Below are 17,377 nucleotides of genomic sequence, written 5' to 3'. Positions count from 1 at the left end.
GGTCAACTGGTGTCACAACTTTTGAAACTGAGAACAAACTTGATCACAGCAGTATTTTCGTTCACATTTTCAGTTAACCAAGGTATAAAAAAAGTCTCGCCTAACAGGTATCCTCGGTGGTCAACTGGTGTCACAACTTTTGAAACTGAGAACAAACTTGCCATTATTGTTTGATTTACCTTTCCTAATAGGACTAGATCCCACACTGACAGATATCCTCGGTGGTTGCGTAATGACCTCGTCTGTCTGAACTTCGATAGAACTCGTTGATTTGCACCGATGAAGTGCATCCTTCTTCAGACCCTCTAACTCCAGGAGGAGCTCCTGATGCTTGAGCTCCTGCAGTTTACATTTCTGTTCTAAATCGTGCAGTTTGATCTTGAAAAAGAAGAAGTGCGTTATATCTTCGAATGTCGCAAGGAGTTCTGCTTCGTCCATTGACTCCATCTTGAAAGACTGGAGGCGAAATCCTAGAATGTTCTTTATGTTAGATGTAGATACCCCATGGACGGGGTTGCCATGACCCCAAACAAACACAACCCAGGGAGTGATAATTTTCTAATATATATACAACTGAGTCCTAATCAAAGGTGTGAAATGTTGATTTCATACATATGTGAGTGTTACTCAACAAGCTACAGTGGTTGGATCAAATATTGCAAATTTCAGCAGGAGGTGGGAAAAAGGCAAATATCCCCCCCCCCCGGCCCTATGTTATTCATCAGAAACTTAGTTTTCCCTGACTTACCTTAAGGTTATCCACTGTTTCAGAATGTTCCTTTTTCGTTTCATCATGGACCTACAAAACGAAAGGAAAATATGTCAAAATCAAACATCCTTTTATGAAATTTTCAAACAGTATAATGTATTTGACGTAGAACTGCATGCATATTGAAACAAAGTCTGCGGCACAGATTGGCAATAAATTGTAGCCGGAGGCAGCCACAGCGAGATGATTGTTGTTGTCAGCGAAAGTTGACCACAGTAATCCCTCGTGCTCATGAAAACAATTTGCTGGAGTAATTGCAGAGATTTCCAATAAAGGAGTGTATTACCCAAATGATTTAGAGACAGGAACTGGCCATCTCTGTAGCCTGATATTTCTTGACGTTTGATCGAGAGACATACCACAGAAGGATGTTTGGTTTCAGTGAAAAGCTCAAGAAGGTCACACCACTCATTGTGCAAAAGGAGATGCACTTAGCTGCTTCCAAGAGAGTCATTGCCATCAACAACATCACAATACCTGTTCATAGCACAATGATTGACTACATGCAAGTCGTCTCCTCATGGCTTCGACTTTAGTACTTGGCAGGACCTTCATGATGTTATAGAACTGACAACTCTCTAAGATGCCTTCAGTCGACAGAAACACTAAACCATAGCTCTACTCAAGTTTAACTTTAAGATCACCTTATATAATTTCTTCACTTCCTCCTGCCTCTTTTGGAGACTATCCAGAGCCGCCTGGTGGTCGTTCTCAAGCGCCTTCCGCTGCTCAGCGGCCTCGCGCAGGTTCTGAAATCAAAGCACATGCAAGAATGATGATGTCGATGATGATGTTGATGTCAATGATGATGATGATGATGATGATGATGTTGATGTCAATGTCGATGATGATGATGATGATGATGATGATGACGCTGATTTGGTTACTCACATTGCTTTTACCCACCTTCACTGGGGCAGCCGAAGATACTTTGACCTTCTTTTTCTTCCTAAATATGTTTTTCGGACGGAACATCAAACTCATTGTGCTACAGTATTAGCTCCCCTAGGACTTTAAAGGCATATCCCAAGCTTAATCCTCTAATAACTAAGGCTTCAAGAATTAGAATTTCCCAAAATTTCCTAAATAAATCACTTTGGATTCTGATTGACTCCAGCTCTAGTATGCCACATTTTCTGCTTCAATGACAAGTCATCAACCAGTATATAAAGCACATAGGATTGACAAATTCATTGTAACTACTACAGAAATTGTGTACATATAACTGTTAATGATAGATTATTAACCAAAATTGTTCTTGGAGTGTATGATTACAAGTCACGGCCCGGTATGGAGGTCATAATTATCATCATTATTACTGGCCTGAACCTGAACGGCTTGCACTAGTTTTGCTGAACATGTGATGACTATGATGCAATTGATAAATACTCAAATTCTGCACACATGTTCACTTCTCTCACAATTTACAGCACGTCTATGGTTTATCCAATCATTTGTGGAAACTGGTAATGTGGCTCGACTATTGAGAGAGCCTACCTGCAGTAACGTCTCCAGGTTGATGACTTTGTCCTTCAGTGTTTTGACTTCCTTCTTAGCAGCCTGGCTCTCGCCCTCAACCTGGTGGAGTGTCCCGCGCAGTTGTTGGCACTCTTCATTTACCTGCAAGACAAAAGAAGGCTTTAGTACACTTGGCAACAACCCTTTCAGATGCTTGGCGACTCCTGAACGCTTAGAACTGAATGGGAATCATCTAGAGATTTATCAAGTGATTACACGACGGAAGCGAAAACATTTCTACCTGACGTGAGATGGAAGAAATACTCGTCCTTTATGAATTGAATCGACAAATCACTCCGGCAAGAACAAATCGGAGTTTATCTTTTCCAAACCATAATTCTATTTGAAGTCAGACGAACAACAAACACCATTGCATTGACTATTGCAGGCAATTCATTGTCGCGATTGATGATATAAAATTATTGTCATTATTAAACATGCCACGTTGATTCAAGAAAGGGATTCAATGAAGGAAGATAAATTTATCAATGAATCATTGGAGTATTTCAGGGTAGATGAAAAAGAGTTGCATTGATCAAGTCCTCAGCTTTGCAGCACCATTGGGATGCAATCAGCTCAACTGAAAGGAACATAGACTGAGTAGTGATGGCAGAGTAATCTTCAGCTGAGCTTACAGAAATACTATAATCTGAACCATTAATGCTAATTTCTGCCAACAATCTTGACAAACACCGAACACGCGTCTATTCTGGACATAAACTGTGAAGAAAGGAGGCGACTTGTCAGTGAAGACTGTCATTTGCCAGAATCAAATTGGGCCTTTTAGAGCCAGGTCAACTGGCAACATTCCCTGCTAACTTGTTATCTTGCTGGTAAACATAGCAACCTTGACAGTGACAATGAGGATAATTTGTATCATAATAAGAGAATGGGTGTATGGTGACAGCAGCTTGGAAAACTTGGCTACCGTTAACGGGTGTTTAGAGACAAACTTGAGGGAACTGTGCATGCCAACCTCACATGAAATGGGTAATGGAATTGTGTGGCGACATATCACTTTCAATTAGACCAGCAGTCCAACATGCTGAAGTCAACAACAAAGTGTAGTCTAGATGAATCTCAATATGAATCTTACTATGATGTCAAAGTGAGCTTTGTGTCAATGACAGATATCGGATGTCAATTTGACCATCAAGATGACAGGTTATTCCATGTTGACGTCATATGCTATTCTTGGCATAATTTTCAATTACCACAACAAGAATGATAGGATCAATTGGAAACAATTATAGCCTCAAGCGGCTGTTGAAGATATCATTGCCGGAGAGAATTCATACAGTAGGCTGGCAAATAGAATGGAACAGAGGAAAATCTTCCCACAGTGAGCTCATTTTAAAGATATCATGGTGATTTTTACAGAGGATGCGACTAATGGAATGGGTTATAGCGCTGTCTTCAGCCTTCAATTTCTTTCCTATTCATAAGCACAGTGACAACTGCACAATGATCACCAAGACCACGGCTGTGGTTCAAAGTGACTTCCATCTTGCTGACATTCAAGTTTGATCAGCCCACAGAAGCTTTAGAAATACAGAACAATCAACAGCAACTTCTGACATACAACCTACATGTATACAGCCACAGAGACCAAACAGCAATTAGTATGGTGACTCCACAAGGGATAGGCAAGGGTAGGTCTTGGTAAACATTACATAAAACACTCAGAGTGTACAGTCACAAACAAAAAGGTAGCACCCTGAAAACTTCTGACAGCACTGAAAAAATTGAGAAGAATTTGAAAGGGATAACTTTACACTAGACTTTGAGACAGTAGAGAAGCCAAAATCAGGCTTCGTGGAAATGATGTTGACCAAGATTATCACTTGCAGGTCAAGGATGCTGAAGACATTTCTATTTCATGTTCTTTAGATGCTCAAGTAGGGAGCCAATCCCTTAGGGTTGCTGACCGCCCCATGCGATAAATATCCTTCAAGGTATTAATAGGAGAGGGTGAAATCATCTAATCGCCAAGCCATATTTACCTTGTACTTGAGATCGAGAAATTGGCACCAGAAGTTATTGAGCACTTTGAGTAGTTCCATGTGCATGCTGATGACGTATTGGGTGGGACAGCACCCGCCATCCATAATGGCTCATCTAATCCATTCTGAGGTTGTAATCCAAAGTCCATCACATTCTGAGCTTCGCTTAAAATGACTCCGTTGCCAGTAGACAAGCAAAATCATCCAATACAGAAGAAATATCCATTCAATCTAGTAAAACAATCCTATTCTGCCTTCGTCCTTTACCTCAACACAGGAACGGTAGTTCTACTGAAATAGTTCCCTATTTAGGAGGCATTTCAGATCTGGATTCAAATGGCTAAATGTATATCAACAACTACGTTACAAGAGCAGTTCCTGTTGAATAAAGTTTAACCCAAGTTGTCATTTCCAGTGGTATTGTAGATGCTCCATTCGATGAATTTGCTGTTTTTTTTGTTTTGAATTGGATTAGTCAATAATTCACCAGTATATCCATTCAAGTAGCTCACCATGTGTTATACTCTCACACCGAGTTGCAATGGCCAAATGTCGATGGTAGCCTAAAGTTGACACTCTTGAGGGAGATGAGCAACCACTGAACAACAAACATGATCACAAAACCCTGGAGCTGTGATGCTTTATTTCATTGATTCCTTGTCTGATGTATGTCTATCCTTCACTGGGTGCAGAGGAAATGAAGCAGTTTTTTTCACTAAAAGATCATTTTTCTGTATCGGTACATCTGTAGTGTTACTCAACCATCTGTTGCTTGCCACAGACAACCATTGGTAAAATTGATTTCAGAAAATAAGACTGAACCTAGCCAAGCCTACACTCAATATCAAATCTTTGCCAATTAGTTAGCTGCCGGACACTCCTCAATAATATCTAACAATACACATCATATTAACTCTCTCCCATCAAGAATCAAACTACAGATGGAGGAAAAAAGATAACGGAAACCATGGAAATGCTACAAGAAACAGCCAAAGACCATCCATTGTTTCATATCCGCATGATTTGCCCCAAAAAAACCTCTGAGCATATTGCGACTATCTCATGGAGACTCAGATATGCGTCTTGATAACATCACCCTTGATATTCATCATTCTGGATAGAATCTCAATAGAGATGATCCGTCAGGTCCGATCTTGAGGAATAGCCTGAAGCGGCTTCGAAACTAGAACTACAGGTGACGGCAACCCTACATCGATTGTAATGGAATCTTCATTTCTATCGTCTGGGGCTTGCAGACAATGAGTGCAAGCAATGGCCAGGTTTCTTATTCCCAATACTGAATAAGCAGGGGAGCCTTTATTGAGTATGTGATATGATCTAATAGGTGATCCATCTGTGTCAAGAATGCATGGTCAAATCAAGGTTCTGTGTATTGTAAAAACATTAGACGACAGACAACAAACCAATTTTTCACCAATTGATGTAATCCTTGGCAAATTGTCTTTGAACAGACGTCCTTAAGTGACATGATGTCGGATAACAAGCGAGTAATCACCTACATTGAAGATGGATGTAGCGATACAGTCAGATTTTTTTAAGATAGCGTTTATATTGATATGATACGCCACTTAAATCTCATATCCGACAGCTTTGTTTGTGAGCTGTGGAAGGAAATGTCAATATCCTGTACGGGAATGAAAATTCTGGTCCTGGCGGTTTCCCGTTTCTGACTTTCTTTATCTTGCTATCAAAATAGACCGATGGGAAATGTCAAATGAGCCAAAAAAAACGTGCAAGTCGTCTGCTGACAATCAGGCAGACATCACATAATGAGGCAGACGACGATGATATTTTTGGTATCATGTCTTCAAAATCTCTTCTCATGCCGGCTTCTTTCTTGTGATGTTTTTAGCAATTCCAGTTTTGTTGTCAAAGTGGATAATGGTGGTTTCCGTAATGGATGCATTCAACCATTAGAAACGTTCATTGGAGAATGTAAAAACAAGCAATCGATCAATACCGTCATGCAATGTTTAAAGGGCATGAAATGCCGCTGGGGAACCTGTGGTTATCTTTCTGTATCTTGTGTATCTATACCAGACTGCAACCAGTGGGGCATGCAGTCACAATTGTTTCAAGTATCTCATGTCCCAGACAACATACTGATGACAGGAGTAGAGTTAATTGATTACATTGGATTAAAAATGTCAATCAAAAGATCAAATTTCAATGACTATTATTAAGAAGCAAGAAATCTGGCATCTATGAATGGTTTTGATCAGAGGTTTGATTCTACCAGTCAAGGAATGAGCTGAACCTTCTCCAATCCAACCAGCAGCAATTCAAGCAAAACAAACAAGAATTACCCAAGGTGAACAGTTCACTCTGTCAGCAAAACAGGGCACATCAAGAACACGTAATACTGTGCCCAGGATGGTTTGCAGAGAATCCGTCCAATGAGGTGAAAGTATCTCATCTCACGAGGTGGCCCATTGCTACTTTATTCTCAAAATATGACCTTTTCAGATTTGATAAAAGGTTGCACATCAGCCATATTGCCGGCAGATCAAAATGTAATCAACGAATTGTTACGCTGACATTTATGACGGCGTAAATTGGCTGTCCAAGACAGTTGACAGCATATCTAAGTATGCTAATACAGGCTGGTGAGCTGCTATAACTGGAAGTGTAACATAAAACTGCAACCCTACATCGTATCAGTTCTTGATTCAAGAAATATGTTTCTCGGGGGCAAAATACTTGAATAGAATGAAAGCCTGAACTGAACAAGACTAAGACTTTCATGGACAGGATGCCTCACAAAGACACTTACTTCACCAGTGCATACTCACTGTAATACTGCATAAAAAAGAGATGATGCGCCCCATTCAAACATAGCATTTGCCAACAACTTGTTTTTTTTTCCGCACTCCTAGATAGAATGATGCAACGCACTCAAGTTGGGACCAATTTCCTTCATTGATGCAGGAGAACAAACTAAACCAATTAAACATGTACATGTGATGTTGTCACCAAATTTCCGGTCATCGCTCCAGTATTATCTCAGGTAGATTACGTGAGCTGGATCTTTACTGTTTGAGGAAGCTGGCAGGAGGAAGACTCTCTTGGCTGATGTCAGGGAGAGAGGAAAGTCGATCAAAAATCTAATTGCTGCTTGCTGACAGGATGGTTGCTTTGGCAACAAATGCCAATCATACAACAATGGCAAAAAATGAATTTGCGTCACATTTGCAGAACCCGAAGATTCAAACATACCATTGCAACTGACTACTCTGAGTGGCCCACTTTCAAGGGAGGACTTGAGCATGAGCATTATCTATGGTTTTCGATGACATCTCACTGCATTCAGCAAGCCTATCACGCCTCCTACTTCTCTAGCTTTCTCATCGCAACGATCTCAACAGCTCATTGAGATTGGCAGATCTGTCAGATTAGAGGGTGTGCCACGTATGATGATGAAGGGCGATACTAATGTACTGATGGAGCGCTGGTCACTCGGACCTTATCAGGCTTCCCGATTATCTACGCAGAGATAATGAAAGACAAAACCTAGATTCTTTTATTGATTTGTCATGCAAGTTGAGTGGTCCTTTCCCTGTTTTAACAGTATGTTATTATGGAATCGGGTTTCTTATGAAAATACAAACAAATTTAAATACAATCATTGATTCCTCAAGAGCATACCAGCCTGGCTAATATTCCAAGATGAGGTTGGCCTCGAGATAACCATTTTCACTATTGATTATTAGAAATAATATCATTTCAAGCGTTTTTTAAAATTGATTTTTTTTCACCAATATCTCACTCCACAGTGATTTGGTTGTCAAATTTTGCACGCAGGTTTCATGGACCTGAACAGCGGCGGGCGGGATAAAAAAAAATTTCTTGGTTTTCGGTGAAAATGACAAAAAAAATTTTTTCTTTTTTTTCTCGGTTTTCGGCGATTTTGAGTGTGGCAGGCTTGCTAAATGAAAAAAATGAAGAAAAATTTTTTCTTCAAATTTTCAGTTAAACGCCTTGCGGCGGGCACGCTAACCGAGGTAAACAAGTCAGATATGGAACAACCTGGCCTTTAAAGCTGGCACCAAAAGTTCATCGTACTTTCAGCTGGTGTCCCCAGGGACGACAGACGATGCTCAGCAAAGTCAATTAAGATATGTTTTCTTTCTTAGATACAAACTTCCCTGTGATATTGGAGCAAATCACCCTGAAGCGATTTGTGTAACTCGAACCAACTATACAGAAGATTGTAAAAGTCAAATGTAAAGCCAGGACTCGACGGCTGGGGATGTTTTGCGATTCTGATAATGAGGATCATCATTAAGATAGGTGAAAAGCATACCTCTTGCTGCAGCTGTGGAGATTTCTAGATAAACTTAATACCAGAAAGGCAATCTTTGCGACTGCTACAAATCAAGAGTATGTTGGCCAATATCAAGTGTCAACAAGAAGTTTCAGTTACACCACAGACAGTTGATGACTAATGGATACAGTGTTGAGGATAATCTTATACTGTCGAAGCTCTGAAGGGTAATGGGTGTTCCTTGTTGCTGTCCTCTCCACTGATGGGTCTTACGAGTGAAATTGCCCCCGAATCATTGAAGCAGATTTCAGGGAGACCACAGGCAGAGGCCAAGGGGGCTGGATTAAGTTCAACAAAGGTGAACAGCATACGGACAGATCATTTCCAAATGATCAGAGATCATTAAGTCGCATCATTGAACGGCTTAACTGACCTGTCTGTCTGCAAAGCATTCTGATAATGAGAGGGATGCACGTTTTCAAAATCACCCTCATTTTTCCAATAGTTCAGCTAAAGCCACCCCATACAATCTATTTCCCCCTTGCTACCAAGTCACCAGTTCAAGTGTGTCTTCCATAAAGATGATTGCAAGAGAATTAATACCATGATCTATATATTCACACCACTGGTAACTAATAACCCAAGTGGCTCCAGAAAGTGATATATATGCCGCCAGGAAAAAATAAACCATTGTTACATTATGTGAATGCAACATCTATTTGTGATTCTAAGGTAAGACGGATGTACCATTGTGTAGCTGCCAGTAGCAGTGATACAGACAGCATCTCATCACGCCACAGGATGGCACATTAACACTTTCTAAGTAAGATGCAATGACAGTAACACACTGTTATTGGATTCAGAGACGTATTAAAAAAACCCATACTTTTTATGCCAAGTGGTGTTCTGCCCCGCTCCCTAGATCCCCTCTTGCATGTCCCAAAGGATTGCAGACAGCAGCCATTTATCATTCTTTCCAATTCATCAGAAATCCTTCACATGAGTTATTGGTCAATATCGTCTAGCTTCCTATTGTAAATGATCCAATATAAGAGTATAAAGGCAATCTCAAAGCCAACGAGTCAAAGGCAGGAAGCTCACAAGCTCGAAGCCATAGGATTAGAGGCAGGGATCAAACGTTAAATCAAGATACAGCTACCTCCAAACCATTGGCAAAGTCACAAGCCAAAGCCAAGAGACTCGAGTCCCGGCCAAGGGACTTGGAAATATACAACCATCATCAAAGGAATTCTATAAACAAGCGATCGACCAAGAAATAGTAACCAGCAAAGGACTTGGAAAACAACCATTGCCAAAACCAAACGCCTTAGAAATATAGATATCCTTTGTCAAAGAAGTGAGAAAGAGTCACCAGCGAAGGACCCGTCAAGAACAAAGGCACTAAAAAGTTGATAAACAAAACTATCCTTCGTGTTGTCCAAAAGCCTGAAGACTTCGACTCATTCAGATGACAAAATACATCTGCCTGTATTACAAAGCTCACAATCAGAATCAGAACTAAAAGATTGACAATCGATGTCTGTCTCACTTATACATAATCCATCCATCACAATACACTTCAAAAACATGTCTTTTTCCACAATTCCTGAACATCCGAAGTCAGAATCAACAAAGAAAAGACAAGTTTAATCCATAATCTTTCAAAACAAACTTTACATGTTATACTTTATAAGTCTAATCCTTCCATCAACAGAATCTCTCATCCAGATTTGACTTCATATTTTGACAACTCAATTCTTGCGCCATCATAAACATTGTCTGTAATATTTCATGAGACTTATCCTTATAGAAGACATCGATAACCCTGGTTTCTGTTCCACAATACGAGAATTTTAAATCTCCCCGATATGAAATCCAAGCCATTTTCCACATGGCATGCAACAGACAGACGCTACCTGAACGAGTGACACAAGCGATTACACGCTACCTATGCTAGCAACTCAACAAGCAGCAAATGGCTCATTCAAAATGTCAAACTCAACCGTAGCGTAGCGGCAGAGCTATTGATATCACTGAAGACATCACCCGTTCGTTACAACTGATATCAAGGGTATTCACCATCTTATCGATGAAGGGGAAACTGATAATTGAGATTTAATAATTTAGCAGAAAATAATCAAAGTTACTATCGATAGATTTTTTGACAAATACGTATGCCGTTTTATAATGAGTAGACACTATATTAGTTATCATCAGGCGTTCCCATTCGTTCCGATGTTAATAACTTTTGTTGAGCAAATGTAAGACACTGGGAGTGAGGATAATGGCATTATATGGCAGTCGGGGAGACTGGATCATTTTAATGGCCAGCCGTGGGCAGTCACTCTTACATCATGTCGCTATCGCAGCATTTATTCCAGGAGCTGTCAAGAATGCCCAAGAGGGAATCTCTCAACTCAAGCAAATTTGACTCTATGATTTTGTCTACAGCTAAGTTACACATAATCAATAAGGCAACTTGGGAGGTGATTCTTCTACAATTGTATCTGTCTTATTAGGAAGTGCTCCTTAAATGTCAAGAATGCCCAAAGGCTAGTTATTCTTTCGTCATTTCAGGTATTCTGACAACTTGATGTTCTCCCCCATGTGTGTCAATCAACAAATTTAGATGGCGATTTAGGTGTGAATTGGGTTTAAGGCATTGATACCGAGCTGGAGGTATACGTTCTCCCACCAAACACTGCAAGGCTGGAACTAAAAAGACGGCCAAAACCGAGGTATCTTGGTTCAGTCGTCAGTTTCATATGTCAACATGCTAAAGACTACCCACCTTTGCATAGTTCTGTAGTTGGTTCTGTAAATCTGCATTCTGCTGGACAAGATCTTTCTTCTCGACTGACACATTTTGTACAGCATGTTCCTGAAAGGGTGGAAAGTTACAAATTAGGTGCTACAAATGTCATGCCATGAAAAAGGAATCACATGAGACAAGTACTAGTGGGGGCCCTCACCTATGGCATTCTGGCTGTGGACAAAACCTCTTTAGAATACTACCTGAACAGATCTTTATGACTCTCAAACCCATTTTTGTTCTAAAGATGGCTGGTCATATATTTCTGAATCAGATAGCCTTGTGGTTGAGGCGTCTGCCTCATGACCGGAAGGTCAAGGGTTCAAGCCCTGTTAGTAGCAGTTAGTAAGTCTACAATAGCTGTTTGAAATATGTATTCATTCAATTTCAGAAACTCTAGGCTAGTGGAGAAGAGCCAATTTCTGGCAGATCCACCTCGTGATATTTCAATGAACTAACCCAAGTACTCAGCTGTCTGCAATAATGCGGCAGCGAAGAAAAATATCATGTTAGTTGTAATTCTATTCTATAGATGGAAGCACTTAGATTGACTGGAATCCTTGCCGAAACCAGCTAATCCATCAGCGTGTGTTACATGTTGGACTGACCACTTCTTGAAAGCACCATAAACTCATGCTGTTTATGGTGAATGAAGCATTGCTGTCTGTCAGGGGAATGTTTTTTAGTAGGGCAATGCCGGCAGCAGAGGATTGTAATTTTGGGCTTGGTATTGTCTACAGGCAAGAAGATTAGTGCTAATAGCTACAAGAGCATCACATTAGTTATAATATGGATGACTGAGTCAGTAGGGAAAAGATAATGTTAGTCCGCCTACTCCATATTGAGGTACGGGGAAGCACAGAAGCCCCATGTGGTGAGCTGCCGTTGCATTCTTCATCAAGATGACATTAGTATCAAGGGCCAATTCTAATAGCAAACTATCAGGCTCTACAAAATCATCAAAAAAACAAACCTCTCCTTTATCCTATTGAAGAGAAAATGTTTGACATCAGACAGTGAGGGAAACTGAAGGATTTGGTCATGGATGTGGGCACTGTCCTCTTAGTAACTCAATTTTGGGAAAAAATAGTCCACTCTTTTCCTCCTTGCAAATGTGACACTGCCAAGATCATAGATAACAGACTGATGCATTACCACAATATACCAGAACTCCGGATAAAAAAACGAAAAGTTGGAAAGGTCATACAGCTTCAGGGATGCCTCCATCCCTAATGTGAATGATGAGAATGACAGATTGAATAATTCAATGTACATATTATCTAATGGAATATATTTAGTTCATTGATTTTGATCAGTGTATGTCACAAATAGCACGCAACTCCAACATTACTGACCTAAGTGACTGGTTGGCATACTCAATTTTGTTTCATAGCTTTAGACATGATAGGCATGTCTTGCTTACATGTAGCTAACCCCTGCTGTATAGTTTGTCTTTAGATCTTCATTGGACAAAAGGGTCTATCAGGGTACAGCCTATCATATGTAGTGTTTTTCTAGTCCATATTGTATACCATAGAGACGGTCTCATGTTCCATTCACACAGTTCAACATGTCATTCTAAAATACCTTGGTACCGTAAAGTCAACTTTTAAATGGAAAATGCATAAGCCTCGTTCTGAGAGTGGAGTGTTTTGGACACGCAACCAAGATGCTCTACCAAAGTTCCCTCGGGTTGCACTAAAATGTGGAACCATGCACACAGCTCACTTCAGAAGTTTGAGGCTCTCAAAACACTGCTTCAAACACAAATCAGCCAAGGAAGCATCAACCACCCTAAGTTTTTTAATGAGCACTACACATATTTGCTGAGAAAAACGCTCCAAATAGCCCATTTGCGCGGATTTTAGCGTCACTTGAGCGAGCCGATCCGGACTTCCTATACGGGCTGCCGTAACATAATGTAAACAACGGCGCTACCGGCGCTCCGGGCAGGCGATGGATGGAATTTGCCAAATTCGCACATATTCAAGTTATTTCGTGGCCTATCTTTTTAAGTTTGAGGTATTTTAGAATAGAAATTGAACCCTCGGCTTCGGACCTTGGTTGAGTTACCAAGACACTCTCGGGTGGAGCTAAAATTTCGTCCAAACCCTCGCCTGTCGGCTCGGGTTTGGACTGTATTTTAGCTCCACCCTCGAGTGTCTTGGTAACTCAACCAAGGTCCTCCGCCTCGGGTTCAATTCCTTAATCCAAAGGTTCCCCATTCAATCAAGCAAAGCGACTGAAAGCCACCATGGCAACTGATGAAGATATAAGCCATGACACGAGGGACAGCACTGGCATAAAACCAATACATCATCATAAACAGTAACCAGCGTGGGTATCAGTTAAGACCAAGTTACAGCATATGCATCGTAAGATGTGTCAGCATACGCATTGTAAGACCACGGGATATTTCATATGATAATAACGGATACCTACCAAATCATTAACCTTTCTCTGAGTGACCTGTATTTCCTTCTGTAACTGAGAACAGCGTGTTTCCTTGTCTTTCAGCTCAGACTCCTTCCGTTTCAACGCATCATCAACATTCCGCTGAGACTCCTCAATGTTCTTTTGCAGCTGAGCACAGCGTAGTTCCTTCTCTTTTAACTCCACCTCCTTGCGTTTCAACTCCTCCTTAATCTGTTGTTTGGAATGTTGGATTTCTTTCTGTAACTCGCTAACTTTGGAATCCTTCTCTTTCAGTTGTGCGTCACGTTGATGTAACTCCTCCCTCACCTTACGCTGCGACTCCTCCGACTCTCTCTGCAGCTGATGGCAGTGCGACTCTCGCTCTCTCACCTCGACCTCCTTCTTCTGAACCTCGGCATCTATCTTTTTCTGCGTATCCGCAATCTCCCCCTGCAATTGTGAGCACCGTAATTCCTTCTCTCTCAACTCAGCATGAATCTTATTCAACTCCGATTCCTTCTTTCCTAACTCCTCTCGTACAGTCCGTTGTGATATTTGTATATCTTGCTGTAACTGTTCACAAAGGTTCTCTTTTTGTTCTAATTCCTGTTTTGTTAAATCGAGTTCTGATTCCTTTTGCTGCAACTCCCGATCTTTGTTCCTGAGTTCTTTGTCGACACGGCGTTGTGCTTTCTGGATGTCTCGTTCTAACTGCTCGCACAAGGCTTCCTTCTCCTTTAGATCTTTTTCCTTTTCTTTTAAACGAGTTTCCTGCAAAAGAGTGTAACCTGTCAGTTGTTTCCCTTCAAGAATCCGCTGAGAATAACTTACAGGTTTTGGTGCACTGAGCAATTCAATGCACAGCAAAAAAAAACACCCAGATAACACCGCATCTTTCTTAGAGATGAATCAATTTGATCTATTAAAGAAGATTCAAGGCAGGAGCCAGGTGAGACAGATTAAAGTTCACACAGTTGCTGATAGGTCTCACTACTTACTATCTTACATAACATGGGCACTATGGCACATTTTTAGCAGTAAGCCAATGTAGACCCCGTTCCCTTAATACTGTTCCCATTTGTTATCTATGGAACACAAGTTGAGTCTTATAAAGCCATCATTAGCAACGCAGGATACCTTTTAATTAAGTGACTAAACCCACTGATACTGCTATAGTCTAATCAATATGGCCGACCATTATTTATGCACATCACACCAACCCTTATTTGTTTGTGATTAATGGCAGTCATCACCCAATCCTGACAGTAATTCATGGACTGGTCAGACTGGTCAGCCATCTTAATTACTGCATCACCATTCTATCCAAGTTTATTCTCTATCACCTCAGTTAGGAGGAAAACATGGATCGAAGAACACTATCATTATGGATCTTCTTGATGAACTTACCAAAGATGGACCACTTTCACAGATGCTTTTAAAAATGTTTTGCTTTTGTGTCTCAGAAGTGTTGCTTATACTTACAATTTTATCCTTTTCGGTGAGTTTTATCTCCAATTTTTGTAATTCACTCTGAAGAAGTCTGTTAGTGTCTTCAAGAGCTTGTAGTTTGTCAGCAGTGTCAGTGTCCACGTACCCTCCACCGGCGCCACCCAGGCTCTGAAACATATAACAAACAATCAAACAATCGAAAGCACAGGCATGAAATTGATTGTGCCTTGAAATAATGGGTGGTACTTGTTTGCCTCTAGTGACAGCAGCAGATAACTCATTCGCCCAAATCAGTGGTTTCTCTGAAAGGGACAGATACAGCACGGTTGAGAATGATAAGTCACACAAGAAAAACATGACTACGGAGTACGCCATTCGTCTTGTCAATACTGAGCCTGACTGATTGCTAAGGGAAGACGGAGAAGGAACCAATCACACATTGCCAGACAGCATCCTAAGTACAATAGAATATTCTTGTCGGTACCGGGCCTGAAAGCTAATAAAGGCAAATCTACCACAAGTTAAGAGATGGCATGGTAAAGTCAAACGCACCAACCCATAGCCTGATAGCTAACGGCAGTGGGAGGGCATACACCAACAACTGTTGAGCCATACTATACTCAGTAAGCTTGAAGATATAGATAAGTTTCCACATATAATAAGAGGAGTCAAACCAACTTGTTCATTGCCTGAAGGCTGTGAGAGATACGATGGCCTGCCTCCAATATTGTGGACCATGGTTCCAATAGTGTCAATCCTCTCAGAGCTAATAGAGACTGACTAGAGAGGATTGACAAGAGTCCTCAGGTCACCAACAGTAATGGTAGGAAGCGATACCAGAATGCTGATGTGACAAGTGTCATCAACTCCACAACCTTACTTGAAGTACATATGGTACTCAATTCCCAAGTGAATTCTCTGTGGATTGCCACTATCATGTGGAAGGCAATATTTCACCATGTTGCCAATTCATCTACACTATAGGTTGCTAAAGCTGCTTCCGTGTCACGGAAGAGGAGTCAATGAACGTGACAATTATAGTAGAGTATGTTGTCCTCATTATACACAGGATTCAATTTTTATAACAAATATTAACCTCTATGTCTAATCCTAACATAAGTCCTCCCAATTTTTCTTATGTCGGGTAAATAAACCAGATAGAGTCATGTCACCATGACAACGAGTTGGGATCTTTGCAACATGGCAGATGATGTTTTATGCGGGAGCAAGCCATTAATGGGAGGAGAGACCTGTTCTGACTTCCGGCGTCTTCCTGCACAGGAATAATGAGGACATGTACTAGCTGGAGAGTTGTTTACTCCAGATTGATGCAGGAGGGCCCAATTTTTCTCAAGCATCTTATTAACTCACTTGAAAGTCTTGATCATGACAACTTCAGCTTTAGACCTACCCACACATGTATATGGGTATGTGAAGACCAGTCAGGGATAACATCTTGATCACGTACATGATCAATTCATGATTATATCTCGTCAGGAGCCTGCACACGTTCATGATAGATGACCCGGAGTCCGGGGTTTGGGATACCGAATCTAGATTAATGAAGATAAGATCTCGTCACCGAATTCACACAAGTTTTTTATGCTGCAATGATTATCAGGCGAGACTTTTTTTTTATTCCGACTGCTGCCATGCTAACTGACAAACGTGATCAAAGACGCTGGCTGTGATACCTCGCTACGAAACTATCTAATATAGTGGAAGAGCTTTAATAACCATGTTCACACCAGTGCTCTCTACTATCACGTATAAAATTTTTACCAGTCAATTTGACAAACAAGTCATGAACTAATCACAAGCTAACATATTTCAAACAGTCATGCTGTCTGACCATACATCAGTCCTACTATCCACTGACATAAGTGGTAGTGGTAGTGAATCTACCATGTTCATATCAGACTAGCCAGGACCTTGCAACAATAACACACATCAAGGAGTCAATGGCATTGTATTTGCCAAACATGTCATGCACAAATGACCAGAAGCCATGGATCAGTGGACAGATATTCCAAACAGCAATGCTGTCCTCCACACACAATGACGAATGGGATGCTGATAGCACAGCAGACCATTAGCCAAGTCGTATCTCCCAAAACACACCACAT

At 40.8% G+C, this 17,377-nt stretch overlaps 1 protein-coding gene across 5 annotated transcripts in view; it reads right to left on the bottom strand.

Annotated features, from left to right (window-relative positions):
• The window catches only part of LOC135483308 (peripheral-type benzodiazepine receptor-associated protein 1-like), a 63,519-nt gene that overhangs the window by 23,897 nt on the left and 22,245 nt on the right, over positions 1-17,377 (bottom strand). For all 5 annotated transcript variants that reach the window (XM_064764079.1, XM_064764076.1, XM_064764077.1 and 2 more), the window contains 7 exons: positions 15,285-15,419; positions 13,830-14,573; positions 11,367-11,456; positions 2,267-2,389; positions 1,414-1,518; positions 749-799; positions 180-378 (listed from right to left, as the gene is read on the bottom strand). In XM_064764079.1, the coding sequence (XP_064620149.1) occupies positions 180-378; positions 749-799; positions 1,414-1,518; positions 2,267-2,389; positions 11,367-11,456; positions 13,830-14,573; positions 15,285-15,419 (1,447 nt within the window). The remainder of the gene's footprint in view (positions 1-179; positions 379-748; positions 800-1,413; positions 1,519-2,266; positions 2,390-11,366; positions 11,457-13,829; positions 14,574-15,284; positions 15,420-17,377) is intronic.

This window comes from Lineus longissimus, chromosome 2, assembly GCF_910592395.1.
Source record: "Lineus longissimus chromosome 2, tnLinLong1.2, whole genome shotgun sequence".
NCBI classification, from domain to species: Eukaryota; Metazoa; Nemertea; class Pilidiophora; order Heteronemertea; family Lineidae; genus Lineus; species Lineus longissimus.
The sequence above is the reverse complement of the archived record's forward strand: the minus strand, read 5'-3'. Positions and strand labels throughout refer to the sequence as shown.